Below are 16508 nucleotides of genomic sequence, written 5' to 3'. Positions count from 1 at the left end.
ATTTAATGAAAATAATAATGTATTGTCATTTATCGTTTATTCTCTTTTAAGACAATCTGATGTCTTCTAAAAATAACAAGATAAGATCCGTATATATAATCCTTATTGTTTCTTAAATAAAATTTGATAAATATAATCCTTATTGCTTCTAAATAAAAAAATGATAAATATAGAGAGAACATAGCCAAATATATCAGGTGACGTCCTTTACTAATTTTCACAAAAAAACTTAACTATTATCGAGCTTCAAGAAAAACTTGTACAAATAAAACAAGATTTATAATAAAAATGTTCACCTCTCGTGAATGAGCTGCACACTTGATACATAATCACGACAACTGTAACAACTGGTGTGATCCAGTCATTTATTTTGAATTTCTAATGCATTAAATGAGCATGGGTCGAATTTCACATACAATGGTTTTTTATGACGCTTATAATTATAAAAAGATATGGTCCGGTTTCTCTTGATTGGGATGACGAAAGGTTCAATGAACATCGGATAAAAAATAGTGCTACGATCCTCTCAAGTCTCATCTATTTCTTGGGGATGCAAACAATAAAAATTGAACTATAAATCAATCGAGCTATCGGGTTAGACTAATTAATCTTGAGTTGATTCGAGCTCTAAACAAACTATTTTGTTTGTATATTCTTATCATATTTTAAAATTAAAGCACAAAGTATAGTAGTTATTTTTATATCACATCTTTATTATAATCTATCAATATCAATATTTTGTTGTATGAGTGATTTCGAATTTGTACTCACTGAAGTTGGTAAAAAAACAACCGAGAAGCTCGTTCATTTGTCTATTTTACATAGGTATAGTGGGCCCTTTGCTTATCGAAGTATTACGGGCTTATCGGACAGCTGGAAGCCCATCAAATCCCCTTGCACCCGTTCAGAATACCAGTACCGAGGATCCACTTAAAGTAACCCAATTTTTTAGTTTTGATCCGGACCGTCTGATCTGCATTAACACGAATATTAAAGAACCGTGTGCGTTGATGGATTGGTCCGAATTTCTGATCGGACGGTTTATATCAAAACTAGAAAGTTTGGTTACTTTAGGGAAACGGACTCCTGAGATCAAGGGACCTCAAGTCCTCAGAATCCGTATCCTCTGAGATATCTCATATGATGCGTGACTTTTTGGAAAATCTCAACAGTTCAACTACGTTCTGCATGAATCTCAAAGCTCAGATAATACTGGCCCCTACGTTTTCCCCGAATAGGCACCGGACACGTCGGTCACGCAAAATATGAGATATCTCAGAGGATGTGCACTCAAGTCCTCAACCGATGGGGGACAGATTGCTGAAGGGTTTTATTATAAAAGCTTCCGGCCGTTTTATTTCCCTCTCTGAACGATCGAATACTCCTCTCTCATCGTACTGCCTCCCTTGCTTAGCTGCCTTGCCTGTGTGCGTGAGAGAGAGAAAGAATGGAGAGTCTCTTGGCTAATCCATCGGCCAGGGTAAGCATTTCGTTTCAGAGCTCGACTAACACAAGAGAGATTTTAAATGGAGTTCTTCGTTTTGGCCCACGATATTTGTCAAATTCGATTCCTATGTCCTCGGGATTTTCCTCGCTGCGTTGCACCTACTCCCCAAATAATAAGGTGGTGGACGATTTTTTTTTTTTCAAAAAAGTTCTTAATGTTTTGTGCCTGTGATGAGACGTTTAACTAGTTTTCTCTAGTTCGAAAGAAAGGTTGATCTTTTTTTTTTGTCGGGAGACGATCATTATTCGATTGAAATCTGAAAAGGCAATTTTCTTCTCTTGGAATTAAAATTCTCAGGATACTCGAGTTTTCGTTAATTTAATTTGGGATGATCGTGTGACAATAAGGAGGATCTAGATTTAATGACTGTCCGTTTTTACTCCCTCCGTATAGCTGCAATTATCGCTGTCTAATATATTTTGTCGTCTTAATTTGGTTTTGAACTGTCGTTGTCAATATTAATATATTGAAGCTTATCCAATAAAAAGTATCATGTAGTTACAAGAAAGCGGAAAGTGAGGAAGTGTCAATATTAAAATATTTAAAAATTATTATTATTATTATTATCATTCATGCTAATTGAAGCTTTTTATTATCTCTTTGCAGGAAAATATTAGTGCTGGTTCAGTCACACATGCACAAGAAATAGACGAACTGATACATGCTGAAGAAGTGAAGCAATGGGAAAGTGGCAAATCACTAAATGACATTGCTGCCAAGCAGGGGATCACGATCCGTCGCAGCTGCCGCCCTGCACCTCCTGCTGGAGGCGGCATGGTCCCAACAAACATCCTAGAACAGATAATCTGGGATAAGGAAGTGGAAGTTATCCAGGCACGTAACATCTCACTCTTTTATTTAAACATTTTCCTTTCTGGGGTTAGACTGTATTTGACCCTGGTTCTCAATTTTCGGGCCAGTTTTGTAGTTCTATATCTATTTTACTATATTTGTCTTTTGTTGTGTTTCGGCTATAAAAATTGCGAAAGACCGAACTGGTTAATTTAAGGATTTATTATATTTAGAATAATGTCTTTTTTTATCCCACTGCCTAATAGTGACATGTCTCCTTTCAGTCCAAGCAAAGAATGCCGGACAAAATGGTGGAGCGCTTAATTGAGGATGTAGCACCCACTAGAGATTTCATCAGTGCTTTGAAGCAATCCTATGTCCGAACAGGTGTCCCAGCCCTGATAGCGGAGGTCAAGAAGGCTTCTCCTAGCAGAGGAATTCTCCGAGAGAATTTTGACCCTGTTAGTAGTTTATCGCTCATCCCCTAACTCAATGCATATAGAAGAATTTAAATGGATGCTTTTGTTAAATTTTTGTGTCCTTCGTTCTGCTTTAGTTTTGATGTCAACGATTGCCATACTAATCAAACTCATATTTTCCGGGCTTTCTAAAAAAAATGAGGCTTGATTGGACAATTAAGGGGATATAGGTACCATGCTGGTGTGTTACAGTACTGGACAGGTTAGCCACTGGTAAAAAGTAAAAACTAGTAATTAAATTCAAGATCCTTCATTGTAAGTATTCCACTAATGAGTTGAATTAGTTTTACTTCTTTTACTAAACTAGTAATTAAATTCAAGATCCTTCATTGTAAATATTCCACTAATGAGTTGAATTAGTTTTACTTCTTTTACTTTTGCATACTTTGTTTTTGAGTTGTTGCGAAGTTTTTGTAATTTAAAATACGATAACAGGTCGAGATCGCTCGTACCTATGAGAAAAATGGAGCAGCATGCTTGAGCATCTTGACAGATGAGAAATACTTTAAGGTAACTTTTCCAATAATCTTAACATGATCTTGTTAGTATACTAAGAGAATTATAAAAATAAACTTTTCTGAAAGTTAGTAATAAATTATATTAGAAGTAGTTATTTTCTTGTGGCCTTTACATTGTTTTCTAATTTCCTTGCCTGTTTTTGTCATAAATTGATGCCAAACCCTAAATGTCAGGCATAAAGTTCAGATCCCAGTGCCATATTAGCACTGGATCTACAGGTTTTGAAAAAAATATATAAAAAAAAGAACAAAATGGGTAAACAACGCTGCTAAAATGATTTTATCTTCTTTAGTGTTTGACTTTTATTTTTCTTGTTACACAGGGAAGCTTTGAAAATCTGGAGAAAGTGCGGAAAGCTGGGATCAAGGTAGCCTGGTTCTCTGTGTAAAATGAATGAGAGATCTTTTCAAGTCCTTCCGCCCTTTACCTATATATATGTTTTTATTTTACCTTTTTGCAGTGTCCTCTCCTATGCAAGGAGTTCATAATTGACTTGTGGCAGATATATTATGCCCGTGCCAAGGGGGCTGATGCTGTTCTGTTGATTGCTGGGGTATTACCTGATATTGACATTAAGTATATGCTCAAGACTTGCCGTGAGCTTGGCTTAACTGCACTGATTGAGGTATTTTTCTCTCCTAGCGTGGAGATTGGAGGCTACTTGGATACTTTGACAATTATTACTGTCATAAAAGGGCTATACAGAACTCTTTTGTACTTACAAATATAAAATTTTTGGTTTCCAGTTAAGTGGTCTTTCTAAATCAAAACTTAATCATGAGCTCCATAAACAAATTGTGTAATAAGCCTGATCTATGGAAACTTATTATTTAGGTAAACGGACTTTGCGAATGTAACCCAATTAATAGGCGGTTTGTATTGGGCCAGGTTGGTTCAGGCCTAACTAAAGCCCAGACCTAATAAATCTATTGCCAGTATGACCAGTTGGATAAACTAATCGGTTTAGCTGGAAGGGATCATTGGAGGTGTGTTTAAGTGGCGAAGGTTACATCTTCTAGAGCTAGGTTTATGTTTTGTTAGCAGCTAGGGTTTCCTTGAGGCAGCCAAAAGAAAGGAGGGTTAGCAAAAAAGGAAGAAAGTGTACATATTTTACAGAAAAAGGAAAGAGTAGGAACAAGCATGAACAGCAGGAAAGAAAAAAGAGAAGAAAACAAGGGACGGGAAAGGGAAAGAGGACAAAGTCTGCCTCTCTGTTCTTCTCATTTCTTCTTCTAGTTGATTGTGTATGGCTGTCAGTGAGGGAGAGTGGACACACGGGGAGGGAGAGGGAGTGTGGTGCAATCCAACCGTGTACGGTACCGAAACTCTGAGATTTAAATCCAGCAGATAAATTTAAGATTTGCATGTTTTTATTTAGGAAAACAAGCGTCATTTTTATAGTTTCAGATCAAATTTTACACTTAATTTGGCTCACCAAAGATTATTCTGTAATTTCCAAAACAAGAACGTCCCACTTACTAATTAAGCTATGAGACCTTATGCATATATTTATATTTATCTTGGGCTTTAAAAAATGGTTACATAATTGCCCGACATGTCGTATCTTAATAGGTACACAATGAGAGAGAGATGGACCGGGTATTGCGAATAAACGGCGTCCAGCTCATTGGCATAAATAATCGCAACCTCGGTATGTTTTTTCTAGAGATTCTTGCAAGAAATTCTCTCACTTTTCTCATAAATTTACCTCTTTCTGGAAACATTGATATTGAATATCTTAATAAGATATATTCCAAATAATATTTGAAGCTGTGCTGTTTTTGTATCACAAAGGGCATCCTCATTTTTTATTTTAGAGAAGTAGTGATTGGTGTATTTTAAAGCCTATTTGTATCTGTGTCTTGGTCCAACAAGCTATGTTTTTGCACCAAATTAAATAGCATGAGGTGCAAAATCAGCTGGTTCAGGGCTCTCAGTAGTCAATACCAGCATTCTCAGTACCTCGATAAAAGGCCATATTCAGTTCCATAACTATTTTTAATAATAAATTATTAATCTCTGTGTTTGAGTCTTAATATAAGGAGAATCTTTCTTTTCTAAGAAAATGCTTGCTTGAATTTTATATCTAATCAGTTTTTCCTACTGCAGAAACTTTTGAGGTTGACATCTCCAACACACGGAAGCTTCTGGAAAGCCGAATCCAAGTGATTCAGGAAAAAAATATCACTGTAAGCAACTAAGCATTTCTTTTTGCTCCGAAAAATTAAGAACCCTCAATTCCTTGAGCATCCTGTATTAACCTTGAGCATGAGGTTGAAATGTATTTAACTAATATCTATTTTTTTTTTCTATTGCTCTATATCCTTTTCTATATTTTATGTTGCCTCCTTATTCTGGACCACCTTTTCTTTGATTTTGTGTGATTAGGTGGTTGGAGAGTCAGGTTTGTTCACTCCAGATGATGTCAAGTTTGTGCATGATTCTGGCGTTAGAGCTGTAATCTCTCTCTCTCTCTCAATTTGCTAGCAAACTTTCTGTCACTTGAATTAAAACTGTTTGCCAAAAGAAGATAAAAAAAAAATCTCGTGTAAAAGCTGGCTGAGCCTGACTGGGATACACCGGAATGCCTTCTTAAAATATTTTGCCTCTTAAGCAAAAAAAAAAAAAAACTTTTACCTACTTATTAGTATTTGTGCATTCTCTGTAATTCCAGCAAAAGAATAAGAAATGGTACCACTTATAAGTTATCAAAAAAAAAAATGGTACAACTTATAAATAAACATGAAAATAAAAGCACATAAGAAATATTTATTTTATTAACAATATGATTATATTTTTCTGATTTCGTATTTGATTAGGTATTGGTGGGCGAGTCCCTGATCAAGCAAGAGGATCCAGGCCTAGCAATTAAAGGGCTCTTTGGAAAAGATATCTCAAAATAAGTTTCTTGTTACTTTGTTGTGTTTGACGAGCTCAATAGGGAGAGCAAGTCTTTAACTTTTCAGTGCTTGAATTAGATACTATAGATTTTAGTGCAAAATTAATTATTTGTTTTCATTGAGTAAAAAAAATATATACAAAACAATACGTCGTCAACGCATCTCTCGAATTAGAATTGGGCACTACATATAGGTTCCAAGTTCAAACCAAATTGTCAACGAACGGGCCGAGCTCAAACCAAATTGTCAGGCCATTGACAGTCCTAAACCCGATATCAAACTATCAGGGTTTATCTCTTTCCTAGAAATACGATCGCTAGTTTTAATGAAAGACGAAAATCTGTCAAAAAGCGGTTGGATTAGTATTCAATACTGTCGACGCGTCGAACTCATATCAGCTAAAGTGACTCAAATTTTGAATTTAGATCCGAATCATTTATCTGTTTTGGCAAGACAGACGGATTGACCGGATGATCCGAATTTTGATCGACGGTAGCGATGTAAAATCAAAATTTGATTGCACCTTGCCTTGGTCTTCGATTGTTTCTGCAATACCACGTGGGAATGATATACACTGCCTACGTGTCCATTCTCAGGTTCTCTAACCGCTCCACACTTCCAATCATGGCCGTTCATGCATATGTTTGTTTTGCGAACAGTGTATGTTTATCTTTCAGTGAGATAAAGAGAGAATATACCGACGATAATTGTACTCTCCAGCGTCAAAATTTGGTGCTAGCTCGTCTCCAGCCATGTCGACTCAACAACATATCCAACCTAAGAAAAGAGAAGATGAGCGCAAGCCAGAGCAACGCTCTGAGCCTATCCATCATGAACATTGTGTTGGGATTCATACATCGATCGAACAGATCGTATTGAAGGATGGGAAGGATGAAGATGTAAAAGCTAATGACGACGGGTCTGGGGATGCCGGATTGAAATGTCCCAGCGTAGCGCAGCAGGCTGACCACTTCAGGTGCATTTGTGAGGAGGAGCCCTGAGAAGATCAATGTGTCGGGTTGTGGTTAGGGCTTTGGTTTATGCATATCTATATTATATATATATATATATGAGATGGGCTATGGTGCATTGCAATGCATGAACCCCTTATGCATTGCACTATAAATCACGGATTTAAAGTCCAAACGACCAATCCGAACCGTTAGATATTTAATCCATATTGAAATGTGCTTGGAGACTAAATTTTACATTTTTTGGAATTTTTTTACTATTTATTAAGCATTTTTGAAAATTACTGTTTTGCTGTGAACAGTAAAAATAGTAAAAAAATTTGGACCATCAGATACTTTCAAAATTGCTTAATAAATAGTAAAAAAATTTCAAAAAATGTAAAATTTGGTCCCCAAGTACATATTAATATGAAGAACAAGATGAACGGTTCGGATCGGTCATTTGGACTTTAAATTCATGATTTATAGTGCAATGCATAAGGGGGTTCATGCATTGCAATGCACCATAGCTCATCTCTCTCTCTCTCTCTATATATATATATATATTGTGCGTTGAGGTGGGCTACGGTAAGTTGCGAAGTAAAGCGACTATTTTACTTCACGCTCATATTTTGCGATTTTAAAGTTCAAAATGTCGATCCGAACCGTTCATATTGTTCTCCATATTAAAATGTGCTTGGAGACCAAATTTTATATTTTTTTGGAATTTTTTTACTATTTATTAAGCAATTTTGAAAGTCGCTGATCTGATGGTCCAGAAAATTATACTGCTTTTCACTGTTCACAGCAAAACAGCAATTTTCAAAAATGCTTAATAAATAATAAAAAAATTTCAAAAAATATAAAATTTGGTCTCCAAGCACATTTCAATATGGATTAAACATCTAACAGTTCGGATCGGTTGTTTGGACTTTCAAAATAAAAATACGACGTGAAGTAGAAACACGTTTTAATTTGCGAAGTACCGTAGCCTTACTCTATATATATATATATATATATATATATATATATATATTGTGTGTTTGCTTTCAGTACATCCTTAATTCAGAATTTTCTTAAGAAATTTCTGTACAAATATATATATCCAAGTATGCAATCCTATTTGTGCGGATTTATCATATATTTTTTTTAATTTGTTAGGATCTAGAAAGGGTGTTAATTACTGTGGTTAACTATAACAAAGTAGACACTTTTTGCGAGAGAAAAAGCTCATTTATGATGGTCGTCCGTTGCAAAAAGTATCATCGCAAAAAGAAAAGGCTGAACAATGAGAGTAGTTCGTCGCAAAAAGTGTCTCATTCTTAACGTACGTACGTTGACGATGCGTGCATCTAAGTTATTATGTGGCTCAGTTTGTTTCTTTTAAACTTGCTAATTATAGAGTATCAAGACACTGATTCAATATCATATCAGTGTCATCACCGTTAGTGTAATTGATGAAGAATAAAATTATTTATATATTAAAATATTTAGATGATATTGTGTTTATAAAAAGATTAATAATAGGAAAGTCAGATTTCTCTCGTTGTTCTCTCAAAAGGAAGGAATTGGGTTCGATTTGCCTTCAGAAATAAATTTTTCTACGATGGGCATCGGAGCCGTTCGATTCGTGTCTAACGCACTGTGATTCGTGAACATTAATTTTAAAGCGGATCGAAACAAATTTACTCCTTATGGGTTATGGCCATCGGACACATAACCGCACTATTTCTCATAACCGATAGGAGAGAGATTGGAATGCCTTCAAAATATTTCTGTTTAGATCCGGTCCGTTCCATCAGAATCCGAATTAATCTGATCTGCACCATTTAAAATCATGCAGATTTTGATTGGACGGTCTGAATTTAAACATAAATAGTCTGCTACCTAAAGGTGATATAGGTGATACCGAAATTTTTTTAGTTAGCATTGATTTACAGTTACAATCCTCGTTAACATATTTCAAAACATACTACTCACGTCAATTCAGTTTGTGCATTAAATTGAAATGATTTGCAGAATGAGAATGACCACTAATTTGATACGCATATTGGATTGGGCATCAAATTGTTGTTTTATAATAAAATGGATTTGTCATTTTCTTACGTGGATTGATTTGAAAGCTGAAGAAAAACCCTTGGAAAAAAAAATTGATTTGAAAGCTAAAGAAAAACCCTTAGAAAAAAAAAGTTGCGCCAACTCATTTGTGTATCAAATCGGTGCGCGTCAATCCAATTTGATGTGTGGACTGAGTGTGGATGGTATGTTTTGAAATATATTAATTAGAATAATAGTTATTTAATTCTGATTTCCTGAGATTCTAATTAAAAAAATTTCGGTAGGTGATATGAATTCCTCTTGAGAGGAAGATGTTGCGGTAAAAGATGAATTCGTATCCTCTGCATTAACTAAAAAGATAATCTTTTGAGTTAATGAATTCTGACCATCCGATATATTTTAAGATTCATGCAAATTAAATCTATACTAATATTAAAGGGCCCTTATATCTTAAACAGAGACCGAATTGGCTCCGTTTATAATTAGACGGTTGAGATTCATTTTTTAGTTAATGCAGAGGATACGCATTTGTAAAAGTTAGTATCCTATTCTGTTTTGGTCTCTTTTCTAAGGTAAGAGAGAGAATATTACAGGAAAAATTCGTGTCCGATTTTGTTTTGGTCAATACTTGGCTGCATCAGTCAAGCTTTAGAAAAAAAAAAAAAGTGTTTTGGTTTTCTCATCAAGGAGAAGCGAGGCCTATTATTTTAGTTTAGACCGTATGAAAACGAACGGATTGAATTGATTTAATTGAGTATTAAGATTTTTATATAAATTTGATCCGTTTAGTTTAAAACGAACTGAATTAAAAAATTAATAGACAACCGATTCGTTTGGTTTTAACATGTAGTTCATAACAGTTCGAATTAAAATTAGAGAAATAGTAGGAAATTATATTAACTCGATGCTAAATGGTAAGACAAATAAGACAAATCAATTAACAACAGTATTTTCTAACTTAATGAGTTCGGTTGTAGATTATATTAAAGATTTAAATAATGTTTATCATGTCATAACGGAACTAAAAAAGCAGCGCTATGTCCATATTACACTGCTATAGTGATGCTATTTAGAATTCTAAATTATATTGATAATAAATTTATTTCACAACTGTTATAGCTAATTGGATATAATTAAAAGATAACTACCGCTTGGTTTTATAATTTGAATGAGGTTTATATTAAATTTTGATTATACAGCTTGAATGTTAATTAGTCATCACTTGAAATAAATATATTTCTAACTAGAATGAGTAGTCTTTTTTTAGGTCCAAGGGATAAAATAATTTGGGAGTAATTATTGTTACGTACATTAAATTATGTTCTTTTTCATATATATTTATAATTACTATAGATAGGTCATGATGTTTGGAAAAAAAAATATTATGAAAATATCGTCGAGAAAAAAGTGTGGACTCAGTGGCACAGTGTTGGTTATGGACGTGGGTTAGCCACTCTTATAAATTAGAAATTAATATTTTAGTCTTTTACATTTTATAATTTATACAAGTAATTAAATGTATTAGCTTTCTTATAAAATAAAATGAGCACGGTTCAAATGCCTTCATTTTTTGTGCCTCCATCATGCCTTTATTTTTCAAAATTTAATAATTCAAAGTTTAAAACTTAAAAGTCAAAATAAAACCGTTGGATATGATCTACATCATTTTATCTATGTATGTGTAAAAAATTATGACATTTCAATTTTATTTTGGTTGTCATCAAAATCGCTTAATAAACGTACTAATGTGGATGATTTCTAGACGTTGATTTTTTAACTTATTAATTTACATAATAACATAGATCACATCTAACTATTTTATTTTGACTTTTAAGTTTTAAATTTTGAGTTATTAAAGTTTTAAAAAACAGAGGCATAGTGGAGATACAAAAAATGAAGACATTTGAACCCTCCTCAAATAAATTACATCACAATAATTTATTTCTCCAATTCTAATTTTCTAGTTTTGTTCTCGTGGCCGAATTTTTTATTTTTATCATTTCTGAAAAAAAAATATATAACTAGTTTTTTTTTTCATTCTTATAACATTCACAGTCTAAACTTGCAAAATTAAATTAATGTACTTTGATGTCATATTTAATGCACTTTTGGTTTTGCAGTCTAAACCTGTAATTAACCTTCTGATTTTGCAAGTTTAGACTGCGGAAGTGGTAAAAATAAAACTTTTCAAAAAACTGATTATTTCGTTTATTTATTTTTTCAAGGACGGTAAAAATAAAATTTTCGGCCTATGTGGACCCCATTTATCAGTGAATAAAAAATGAAAATTTTTAAAACGGTCTTTACCGTTGGCGAATTACGGATAATGATAGCACACAAATTATATGTTTTTTTTTTATATTTTGCATTTATTATCAGCGTCATTAATGTATTTATCCGCCAACTACATCATGGCTCTCGACAAACATGCATGTGTTCTGCATGTTGTTGATCCGATAAAATTAAATGAGCCATTGGAACCAAACAACAAATAGGACGTCAATTTATTTGTTTCTAGCGAGTTGGATTTAATTGAAAATTTGGAAGAGGATGCATCAGGAAATAGTGAACGGCTAACACAGGTTTGAAGATTCAATTGTATGGTGGGGTCTACATACTGATGACTATTGCTACTTGATTAGAGCGGTCTTTAGAATAGTAGTTACGCTGCTTTTTTTTTTTTTTTTTTGCAGTTATTCTTAGGGCCTTAGGGGTGTTCATCTGGTTCGGTTCCGTTGAAACCTAATCAAACTAGACAAACTAAAGTTATACTCCAGTTTCAAAAATAGAATCGAACTAAACCGAATCAAAGTTTTATTTTGGTTTGTTCCGTTCAAACCGAAATATAATATTTTTTTATTTAAAGTAATTGATTTATAATAAAATGAAACATTTAAAGCAAATGATTAATAAATAAACCGGACTATTAAGAAATAAGCCAGGACAGTCCAGACAAAATTCATAATATATTAAAGTTCGGTCGGTTCGATTATTTCGGTTTTGAAAATTTTCAAACCGGACTGAACCAAAGTTCTAATTCGGTTTTAAAAAACAAACGAACCGAATCATTAAACCAAAAAAAACCAAACCGTTTGATCCAAACTAATTTGGTTCAGTTCAAAACTGACTAAATTGGACCTAATGAACACCCCCAGTTACGTTGCTGTTACAAACAGTACATAATGTGGGGTGGTGTGGGGGAAGCCAATCTGCTCATTTTCTTGAGAAAAGGAGGACCCTCCTATTCTCCAATCCGAACCGTTCAACATCGATCAAACGGCTTCAATTTCTTTTTAACATGGCACTAATCTCAAAGTACAAATAAATCATATATAATTGAAGCCGCTTGATCGATTTTAAACGGTTCAGATCGGAGAATAGGAGAGTCCTCCTTGGAGCAGATTTCATTCCGTGATGTGGGGGGCAGGAACTAGAAAATTTAGATTTGATGGTGGTGGTGTGGGGCATGAAAATAAAATATAAAAATATATAACGTGAGAGGTGGGATTTGAACTCATGTTCTCCTGCAATTTGATGAACAACTTTAACTACCGGTTACAAGAAAATATTTGTTATTTTATAAGGAGACCAAGGTATATAAAAACTTAAAAAGAAAATTTAATCAAAATTATACATAATTAAATAAATTTAGAATCATGGTTAGCCACTTTGCAGTACACTAGGATCCGCATCTGGTGGTGCAGTTAAAATTCGAGTATTAACAATTTAAATTTCATGAAAATATTAAAGTATAAATTTGAAAACTATAAATTGTATCATACGCTAAGCAATTAGGACTTCACAGGATAGACAAAATTTTTTTTACAGAAAATCTGGATAGGACATGTGTCCAACTTAACTATAGTGGCTGGCCACTAGTTACAAGTTACAATAGAGCTTATTTCATTTCTGAGGGAATCCACGTGCTTGCACGAATCCACCAACTACTTTGGCAAATCTGGAACTGGAACATACCATTAACCCACTGTTTAAAATACAGAGGTGATAAGAATGGAAAAGGACATAAGCGGTAATAGGAAGATGTTTTATTGTTTTCTGGTAAGCTGTAATAGGAAGATGTTTTATTGTTATCTAGTATCTGTTTTTCAATTACCTCTAGGTGTATCATTTATGAACACCATGTAAGATCGAATAGATTATAATGCAAGTATGCCTACGGGCTTTCACTCAAAAAAAACTTTGAATCTGTACCCCCTTCAAGGATGGAAATAAATCTGCTGTGATTCGAAAGGATCGCATGACCCTGTTATTCTATATCCATCAATTTATTTGTTTAGAGATTTGTGCATAAAAAAATAAGTATTATTGATATTTGTGCATTTTAAAAAGTGAAAGGTTAGATTTGAAATCGCAGGGTCCTGCAATCTCTTTAGAATCACAGCAGATTTATTTCCCTCAAGGATGGGCAAGTTACTGATGATAGTCTGTAATAAGTGTTAATTGACAAAATTCTGTATTGACAAAATTGCTTGTTAATCCGACAAATCTCCGGTAGGCCAGGAGAATAAAACAAAAAAGGATGTCAATTTATTTGTTCGAGCTGCATTTAATTGAAAATTTGGGAGAGGATGAATCAGGAATGGTCAATGGCGAAGTTAGGTTTGGAGATATAATTGTATGTGGGGTCTAAAAACTAATAATGGTTATTTGATCTGTACCTTCTTTAATCCCGAGCTGCAAAAAAATCTGATAAGGTAAGGTCGTCCGTCATAGATCAATCACTTTAATTTGAGTTTGTACAAATTTTAAAACGGTCTCTTATTATATTTTATATTGAGTCAACATTTGAGTTGCAAAAAATCCTGAGAAGATTGATTTATCAGTTTAATTTAAGTTTGTACGAATTTTAAAAGTTCTCTTATATTTTAGACGGAGTTAAAAATTTGAGTTGCAAAAAATTATGATCATGCGAGGTACATGATACAATCAGTTTCATTTAAGTTTTTACGAATTTTAAAACGGTCCTTTATATTTTAAACGGATTAAATCTTTTTTTTGACTCTGTGGAAACTATTTCGCAGGAATATTCAATTGTAAACGAACTTTAAACTGTGTTACAGACTGGTTATGTTTGATTACAATATTAGAATAACAATAATAGTAAAATTGACATTTATCTTATTTAAATAGCTTGTTTTAATTTTTTGTGAGAATAACTTGTTCTAATAAGACAAACAAGTTTAGTTTTCTATTCTTACTATTTTAATACAAGCAAACACCGAATAACTTGTTCTTCAAAATAGCTTATTCTCAATCCAACCAAACATACCGGTTACAGTTCTACGATAGTTTCCATTCATGTAACAGGTCCTTGGTTTTTCACATTTTTCCAAAATAATACACTCCGGTACTATTTAAAAAGCATCTAATATGCGACATATTCGCCTTGATTTTTTTTTTATTTTATAAAGAATTATCATACATTCCAGTATTTTTTAGATGTTGGTTGCGTAAATCGTTTGCAATTCGACTTGAAATTTGATACTGCTATCCCTTCATTAATGCTGGAGAGTTCATGTCTCCTCGCTCTACCACCTCCATGCATCACCTCGTGCTTCAAAATCGTCTTTTGATTTGGCAGCTAAGTGATAGGCTATAATAATTTTGCTAGTTAAAAAAAATATATCAAGATTTTGTTCAATAAAAATTTATATTTTTGAAAAGGACAGATCCTATGCATTTTAATAGTAAAATTTGTACGAATTACAAAGCACTGGTTGGCACTCTAAAACGGAAAGAGTAAGGCTTGGATGTTATAAATAGCATAAGGCATTTTATGCTATGGCATAAACCTATTGTATAAATAACACATTTTTAATATTTTAATATAGAATATAAATAAATCACAACATTTTCTAAAAAAATTAAAATTTTTTGTCCCAACTGGCCATTTAATGGCTGGTTCCCATTTTAATTCACAACCAGCCATTTAAGGCATTTATAACAAAACCCAGATAACTGGGACATAATTAATTTTTCTTATTGAATGTTGGGTATTAATAAAATAGTAGAACTAGGGTGTTCTTAAGTTCGTCAAATCTCTAGGTAAATTCAAGTCTAAAATTCATTGAATCGGCTTCAAATAACGAATTTGAACCATTGAAATCCACCTACTCTACGAGTGATGCGTCTACATGTAAATTTTTTTAATTTTGAAATTAATTTTGCATAGAGTAAAGTGGTCAAAAAAGATTCAAAAAATAAATGCATTAACATTAATTTACTAACACTCTAATTTTGACTGTTTTACTTTATACTAAATTAATTCGAATGTTTAAAATTTTTACATGTAGACGCGTTACTTGTAAGGTAGGCGAATTTCAACGGTTCGAATTTGTCATTTGAAACCGATTCGATGAGTTTTAGACTTAAGTTCACCAAAGGGCTTGGTGAACTTAAGAACATCCTAGTTTCTACTCTTAATAAAAATGTCGGCCATTCTAGCATCCTTCGTATACATTGTTATAGTGATAATTATAATGTAATTCAAACTGTACTACTGCAAGTGTAATATTGAAAATAGAGGAGGGTTTAAATGCCTCTATGTTTTGTGTCTTCATCATGTCTTTATTTTTAAAACGTTAATAACTCAAAATTAAATCATAAATTTTAAAATAAAACCATTATATGTGATCTATGCTATTTTATCCATGTGCTCAAAAAATCACATTTCAATTTTCCTTTTATGTGAATCAATAAGTTAAAAAATCAATGTTTAGAAATTATCCACATTAGTACGTTTTTACAAGCTCTTGATGACAACCAAAGCAAATTTAAAATGTCATAATTTTTTTACACGTGCATAGATAAAATGATGTAGATCATATCCAATGATTTTATTTTGACTTTTAAGTTTTAAATTTTGAGATATTTAAGTTTTTAAAAATAAAGACATAATAGAGACATAAAAAATGGGACATTTAAACCCTCCTCCTGAAAATAAAAGAATTATTTTACTATGTGAAGGAGAAAATGTTACAAAAAAAAGGACTTAAAATTATATGGCTAGAAAAAATTAAAGAGGACACTAATCATTGCTTGATGTATTTTATTTTCAGCTCTCTAGCATATGACAAAGTATTCCTGACAGTACTGTATGAGATAGAATACTCGCAGTTGAACTAAAATCACTTCGAAACCTATTTGAAATATAAAGAAGATTTAGTGTCACTGAAATTCGAATGACTCAAATATCATTCTACATGGTCAAGTACTACACTGAATTTGAATTCCTTACGACAAGCATCATATCATATCATATCATATCATATCAGTGCACGAT

The 16508-nt window shown here is 33.0% G+C and overlaps 1 protein-coding gene across 1 annotated transcript; it reads left to right on the top strand.

The window, feature by feature from the left end:
• Positions 1–1365: 1365 nt before the first annotated feature.
• Positions 1366–6253, top strand: LOC144565173 (uncharacterized). The gene is made up of 10 exons (XM_078314846.1): positions 1366–1624; positions 2114–2341; positions 2584–2760; positions 3214–3288; positions 3620–3664; positions 3758–3922; positions 4870–4948; positions 5407–5486; positions 5686–5754; positions 6117–6253. The coding sequence occupies exons 1-10, from the start codon at positions 1448–1450 to the stop codon at positions 6198–6200; spliced, it is 1179 nt and encodes a 392-aa protein (XP_078170972.1). The 5' UTR covers positions 1366–1447; the 3' UTR covers positions 6201–6253.
• Positions 6254–16508: the final 10255 nt, after the last annotated feature.

The sequence above is a fragment of the Carex rostrata genome, chromosome 14, assembly GCF_964058835.1.
Source record: "Carex rostrata chromosome 14, lpCarRost1.2, whole genome shotgun sequence".
Taxonomy (NCBI): domain Eukaryota; kingdom Viridiplantae; phylum Streptophyta; class Magnoliopsida; order Poales; family Cyperaceae; genus Carex; species Carex rostrata.
The sequence above is the reverse complement of the archived record's forward strand: the minus strand, read 5'-3'. Positions and strand labels throughout refer to the sequence as shown.

Excerpts from the sequence above, each read along its gene's own strand:
- LOC144565173 (XM_078314846.1), top strand. The coding sequence starts at position 1,448 with ATGGAGAGTCTCTTGGCTAATCCATCGGCCAGGGTAAGCATTTCGTTT. Across the intron at positions 1,625-2,113 it reads CCTACTCCCCAAATAATAAG|GAAAATATTAGTGCTGGTTC; the intron begins GTGGTGGACGAT and ends ATCTCTTTGCAG. Across the intron at positions 5,755-6,116 it reads ATGATTCTGGCGTTAGAGCT|GTATTGGTGGGCGAGTCCCT; the intron begins GTAATCTCTCTC and ends GTATTTGATTAG.